Here is a 7226-nt window from a genome sequence, read left to right on the forward strand (position 1 = left end):
CAGTAAACCCGTCTGGTCCAGGTGCCTTAAATGGTTTTGTCTTTTTTATTATTAATATCTTTAATATTATCTAGCTAATATTTCCTTCAAGTGAAAAGGGTTGATTTAAGTAAGTTGCATGCTCTTCTGTTAATTTTGGAATGTTAACTGTGGCCAAAAATTCCTGAATGGTGTTTAGTGATGGTGTTTCAGAAGTGTATAAGGTCTTATAGAATGCATGAAAGGCTTAGTTAATTTTAAGTTTATCATGTGTTATTTCACCTTTGCCTGTTTTTATTGAGTGGAATGTTCTGTTTAACTTACATTTCTTTAGTTGGTTTGACAAGATTGTTGAGTTTTTTATTATTAAATTCATAGTACTGTAGATTTAAATATTGAAGGGATGTTATTATTTTTGGTATTTCTAACATGCCTAATTCTTTCATTTTTTGAATTAATTTGTGATATACCACATGTTATTTTATGTTTTTCTTCTAATTCTTTTATTTCTTTTTCTAATTGGATATGAATATTTGATTTTCTTTTTTTGATTCTACTCTTCTCACTGATAAATGGTCCTTTAATTACTGCTTTGAAGGTATCCCAAATTAAAGCTGGGTTATATAATCTTGCATCATTGATCTTAAAAAATTCTGGTATCTCTTTTTGCAACTGTTCGAATATCAATTGATCTTGTAGTAGCCATGGGTCAAGTCTCCATACTGGGTTCCTTGGGTATACTCCTTCTCTCAGCAGTTCAGCAATAACCATAGCATGGTCAGAGACTTCTCCTGCTTTGATCTCTGAGAAGTGGATCCGATGGATCCATCCCTCTGTCAATAAATAATCAATTCTAGAGTACCGTATGTTCCGGCGTACAAAACAGCTTTTTATCCCTGGAAAATCACCCTAAAAGTCAGGGGTCATCTTATACCCTGGGTATACACATTGGGAAGGAGGAGAGGGAGCCGGTGAGCAGAGGCGCCCCTTCTGCTGTGGCTCCTCCTCCCTCCCCACAGAAGGGGATGTGGAAAGTCCTTCCAAGCACGGCGCTCACCCGCCTGCCCGCCAAACGCCTCGCCTCGGGCTGCTGCTGCTGCTACGGCAGAGGCAGCGGAGGGGTGCACGCTCTGCCCCTGGCGACACTCAAACTCTATAACTCTAAAACACTAAAATTGAACAGCAAAAGTTGGGTGTCGTCTTATATGCCCAGTCGCCTAATACGCCAGAATCTACGGTAGTTTGTATGGCAATTACTACAGTGAGTATAGTCCCTTAAATCAGAGTTTGCCATTCACTGGATATCATATAAATTGATTTTTTAAAGAATTCTATACAGAAGGGTTTTTGTTGATGGGGAACCTCTATTGACCTTTTTTTCCTGACCTGAACAATTTCTGTCAAAATATGCATTTAGGACTAAATTGAAATCTCCCCCCAGGATTGTTTGACTTTTTAAAAAAAATTCCAGTTCCCTCAATGTTTTTTCCAAAAATTCTTCCTGTTGGTTGTTTGGTGCATAAAGATTACCTATAGTCAGCCACTGGTCTTGAAATGTGCCTCTGATAAACAAGTAACATCCATCAGGATCACTAGGAGGGGTTTGTTCAGGTTTAAATTCTGATTTATCCGCAACCCATGTTGTTACCTGTTACGGAAGGGGGGGGCATGTCTTCTTCACTACAATATATTTGCTCAATTTCTCTAGGACTCCATCACCCCTCCCCTGTCTTCCATAATCTCTCAAGTAATCCTGTCAAAATCACTCTGCCAAACCTTTCCTCGGGCAATGCCAGGTGACAGACTATGCGTACATGGACCATTGTCTTCTCAGGATGTGCTTATCTGCGCATATCTCCAGCTCTGCATATTCCCCCCCTCCCTCCTCCATATGTTAATCCAGTGTAACCCAACCTCTCCTTAATGTATTCATGATGTAATCTGTGTAACCCAACCTTTCCTTAATGTATTCGTGATGTAACTGGGATGTATTTTGCACTGTATTCTGGGACATGGAGGGAAATTTCAAAAGTTCATGTCACCCCTTCCTCTCTGTTCAATCTCGCCTTGAACCTGTTGCGCAATAAACTTGGATCTTCTGCAGTTTGCTCCTGCGTCCGGCTGAGCTCATTTTCTTCCGCAGGGACCCACGGACTTAGTCCGATGAGCTGGGTGGCAGAGTAACACCGCACCCAGATTTTAGCCGTAACATACCCCACAAGCCTTAGAAGTTTCCTGAGAGGCAAACCACTGTCCCCAGAGGAGGGGAGGGGAGACGTACTCATTGTAGCCCCCCTCCTCCTCTGGTGAGTCTCCTGGACCAGAATCAAGTCCGGCCTCCCTTTTCCTTCCAAACCCGTCTCCTCTGTATGGGTGACCCTAGTCCATTAACATTCCATGTAATTATTTTTAAATGATCCATACTTGCTCCAGGATGATTAGTACATTATAGGAGTGCATGGAAAACATTATATCTAACAAACCCCAAACTTCCCCTCCCCCCTTCCCCTCCCACCTACAACAAGAAAACTCCATCCTGCTGTTGGAACCATTGTGGTATCCACAGAGTAGTAAATTCTACTCTTTCAGTAGTATTAACAATAGGGGATGACCAAAATCACTGCTTCCCCCCCTCCCAGGAACATTCTATGATAGTAAAGTTACAAAGCAAGTCATAAAAACCAAGACAAAATGATCTCACGCAGAGCAGAAGCCATCTTGTGGGATTCTCTGTCCATTTATCTTCTGTATTGGATTTTTCTTTCCTTTAATTTTCTTCACTGTCTTCCCCCGTTTTTGTTGCCATTCAAAAGGGTCTTTTTATGTCTCTTCATTGGTGTTTTCCTCCACTCCTTCTGTCTTCATGTCTTCAATCTGTACATCAATCTGTTTCAATAATTTTTTGGCTTCTACATGCAACGCTGCTACCTTGGTTATTCCATTATGAGTGATGATCGGCCTAAAGGAGAATCCCCATTTGTATTTTATCCCTGCATTGCGAAGCGATGTGGTGTATGCTTTGAATTCACGACGTCGCTGCAAGGTCCCAGGAGAAAGGTCTGGGAAGATAGCTATAACAGAGTCCTCATGTTCTATTTTTTCCAGTTTTCTGAAACGTTGCATTAAACCATTTCCCACCAAGAATGTGTTAAAGCAGACAATCACATCTCGGGGGGGGGGGTGTCCCGTTTTTAGGTTTAGCTCTCAGGGTTCTGTGTATACGTTCTATATTTTCTGCACTGATTTTGCAGTCAGGAAATAATTCTTGAATCCATGTGAGGAAGGCCGCTTTTAGACCTGAGTCTCCAAAATTTTCAGGTAGCCCCCTGGGAAAGTTTCCTTTCCCCCGATCTTGACAGTCTTCCAGTTGGATTCTAAGGTCTGCTTGCAAGCGTTTCAGACTCCTAATAGATGTTTTATTTTTCAAGCTTAATTCCATTGCTGTGTTTGCTGTAGTTTTAACATCATTCACAGTCTCAGTTAATTTAGCAATGTCTTCCCTCAGTGAGAGGTGTGCTTTTGCCCAGTCTTGGGCTAATTCCTTCCTGATTAGGGCTACTAGGCCTTGTGCATTTTCAAGGCCAGGGATGTGGGTAGCGCTGTGGGTTAAACCACAGAGGCTAGCACTTGCTGATCAGAAGGTTGGTGGTTCAAATCCCCACAACAGGGTGAGCTCCCGTTGCTCGGTCCCTGCTCCTGCCAACCTAGCAGTTCAAAAGCACTTCAAAGTGCAAGTAGATAAATAGGTATCGCTCTGGCGGGAAGGTAAACGGCGTTTCCGTGCGCTGCTCTGGTTCGCCAGAAGCGGCTTAGTCATGCTGGCCACATGACCCAGAAGCTGTACGCCGGCTCCCTTGGCCAGTAAAGCGAGATGAGCTCCGCAACCCTAGAGTTGGCCACGACTGGACCAAATGGTCAGACGTCCCTTTACCTATTTTCAAGGCCTATCAGTTTCCCTGCTTCTGCTTTTTCATTTTTGGAAGCTTTGGCAGCCATTTTGGGGCCTGCCATTGCTTGGCCTGTGCCTGAGGGAGATTCTTTCAAAGGTAGTGAAATCCATGAATCTAGGTCCCTTTTAGCAATCCAGACTTGCTAAAGCTGTCCTAACAGGGGGAATTATTTTTAAAATGCTTACTCATCATTGTCTCGGTTTGTGCTGGTTATTGTTCTCAGGAAGGAGCTCAGCGGCGATTCAAGGTACCATCTTGGTTGATGATGTCACCCCCACCCCCGCCATTCTTGATAAGGTCAGCATGCAGGTTGGCAATCTTTGAAGGACCATTTTGTCATTTCCTCCTTTTTCCACCTTAGCTACCATGTTTAGAGATTGATTTGGGGCCATGCCTTTTTCAAAATGCATGAGAGAGAATAAGAGAAATAGGTAAGGTCATAATCCTTGCTCCTGGTCCCAGATGTGCTAGGCAGCCCTTCCTACTGGTACTTGTGACAAATTTGAAGGTTCACTGGGGGGTGGGGAGTGCAGGAAGTTGAGCACTGGACTCAACCTGTTGCTCCGGCATGTGCCCCCTTCAGCAACTATTTAGTACAGGGGAGTACATTTTTAAAACACATATATACTGGTTTGAAAATTAATTCAGAACCAATTAATCTAGTAAATGAAATGAACAAATTAACAAACACTATTTCATTATGTAATAACAGATAAATCCATTAATACACTACTCCTGAAAGTGACTTACAGGGATTCCTTGCTGCCCCTGGTCACCTTTGAGTCCAGGTCTTCCTGGTGTTCCTGGCCATCCTGGGCTTCCTTTTTCTCCTTTGACTCCTTGTAATCCTGGAGCACCTGGAGAGCCTTGTGGCCCAGGAAGTCCTAAAACAGGAATGGAAAAGTTACTTATGGGCAATATTGTTGTTAGAAGAAAACAAATGAGCCTGGCCAAATAATGGCTGACTATGCCCAAGGTAAAACCAAAGAAGTGCCCGGGAGCAATAAAACACTTCAAAATCCAAAATGAATGCGACTTTCACAATTCCATTTCAATAATCTTGTGGAACCTGGAAACAACAGCATTTGAGATGTACATCTATCTATTAAAAAAAGATTCACTGATACATTTTGCTTTCCAAATAACAATAATGTACCTAAAGAAACTCTTAAGCCATTTGACATTCTGTAATTAAAATAATAGAATCAGAGAACCAGAGAATTGTAGAGTTGGACATCTAGTCTAACTGCCTGCAATGCATGAATTACAGCTAAATCATTCATGCCAGGTGGCCAGCCAACCTCTGCTTAAAAACCTCCAAGGTAGGAGAGTTCACCACCTTCCCAAGGGAGTCCTTTCTGAGCACCAGAAGGTTCTTCTTGATGTTTAGTCAGAATCCCCTTTCTGAAAACTTGCAGCCATTGATTCGAGTCCTACCATCCAGACCAGGAGAAAACAAGCCTGCTCCATCTTCCATGTAGCAGCCCTTCAGATATTTAAAGATGGCTCTCATGCTCCCAGCCTCCTCTTTTCCAAGCTAAACAGATCCAACCCTCTCAATTGTTCCTTATAAGGCTTGGTTTCCAGACCCTTGGTCATTTTTGTTGCCCTCCTCTGCATACGTCAACAACCTTCTTAAATTGTGATGCCCAGAACTGGACACAGGACTCCAGGTGTGGTTTCACCAAGGCAGAATAGAGTGTGACTATTACTTCCCTTGATCGGAACACTATACTTCTGTTGATACAGCCTAGAATAGCATTAGCTTTTTTGTTGCTGCACCATACTGTTGTACTTTTCACATGTACAAGCCATCTTATATTTGGGCACCTGGTTCTTCCTGCCTAAGTACAGAACCTTCCATCTGTCCCTACTGAAATTCATTTTGTTAACTTGGACCCAGTCCTCCCATTGTTAAGGTCATTCTGAATTCTGATTCTGTCTTCTGCAGCATTAGCTACTCCTCCCAGTTTGGTGTCATCTGCAAATTTGATGAGCATCACCTCAATTCCAACGATGTATAACATCAACATTTCCATTTTGGGAATAGACCAGCATGAAATTCTTTCACTCATTTTTTTTTGTTCTTGAATAAGTACTGTTGGACGATCATTGTACATTAAGTGTTCATTAAGTTTGTAAAAACACATACAGGTACAGTTGTACCTTGGAAGTTGAACAGAAACTGTTCCAGAAGTCCGTTCGACTGCCAAAACATTCAAAAACCAAAGCGTGGCTTCGGAAATATGGAATCCCTGTTGGACATTCAGCTCCCAAAAATAGTTCACAAACCAGAACGGTCACTTCCGGGTTTGCGACGTTTGGAAGCCAAAATGTTTGGGAACTAAGCTGTTTGACTTACAAGGTACAACTGTATGTTGTCTATAAATACTCTTACCTTGAAGCCCAGGTCGGCCTTGAGGTCCCCGGTCACCCTTAGGCCCCTCTCCAATTTTGCCTGGCAATCCAGGAACACCTGGTTGGCCTGAAGGACCCTGAGGGCCAGGAAATCCTGCTTCTCCCTTTGTACCAGGAATCCCTGGACTTCCTGGGGAGCCAGGGGAGCCCACATCTCCTTTTGCACCTAAGATTTAAAATGACAATCATTTAGGAAACTCGTTGTCTTAGACATATGAAGTGTGGAGACTAGTAGTGGTGTAGTGGTTAAGAGCGGTAGTCACGTAATCTGGGTAACCGGGTTCGCGTCTCCGCTCCTCCACATGCAGCTGCTGGGTGACCTTGGGCCAGTCACACTTCTTTGAAGTCTCTCAGCCCCACTCACCTCACAGAGTGTTTGTTGTGGGGGAGGAAGGGAAAGGAGATTGTTAGCCGCTTTGAGACTCCTGAAGGGGAGTGAAAGGCGGGATATCAAATCCAAACTCTTCTTCTTCTTCTTCTAGTAAATGTCTGAAACTGAGTCTTGGTCAGGGCCAAGAAAAAAATATGGAAGGTTTAATAGATGACATTTTACTGGAAACTTGTTTTGGGGATGGGGAAACAGTTTAACTTAGCAGGGGGGGGGGTTGTAACTGTGCTCTGATAACCATGGATGTTTTCAATGCATTAGCCATTCTGTCTTATCGCTCTACAGAGAAAGCTGCCTGTTCTGTTGTTTGTAGCTCTGGAACAGACCTCTTCAACTTTATCAAAGTTTGTATAGATGTCACCTGAGGAGTCCCTCACACCCTGTGATTCTTGGTTGAGAAGTTGTTGACATTATTATTATTATTATTATTATTATTATTATTATTATTATTATTATATCTTTTCTTGGTTTACAAAAGTATGTGCAACGTC

At 42.8% G+C, this 7226-nt stretch overlaps 1 protein-coding gene across 2 annotated transcripts in view; it reads right to left on the reverse strand.

The window, feature by feature from the left end:
• Positions 1 to 7226, reverse strand: part of COL4A1 (collagen type IV alpha 1 chain) — a 141782-nt gene that overhangs the window by 20932 nt on the left and 113624 nt on the right. For both annotated transcript variants that reach the window (XM_083495039.1, XM_083495040.1), the window contains exons 42-43: positions 6328 to 6513; positions 4680 to 4813 (exon numbers count right to left, since the gene is read on the reverse strand). In XM_083495039.1, the coding sequence (XP_083351165.1) occupies positions 4680 to 4813; positions 6328 to 6513 (320 nt within the window). The remainder of the gene's footprint in view (positions 1 to 4679; positions 4814 to 6327; positions 6514 to 7226) is intronic.

Source organism: Podarcis liolepis (assembly GCF_965112155.1).
Source record: "Podarcis liolepis genome assembly, chromosome: 3".
In the NCBI taxonomy this organism is placed as follows: domain Eukaryota; kingdom Metazoa; phylum Chordata; class Lepidosauria; order Squamata; family Lacertidae; genus Podarcis; species Podarcis liolepis.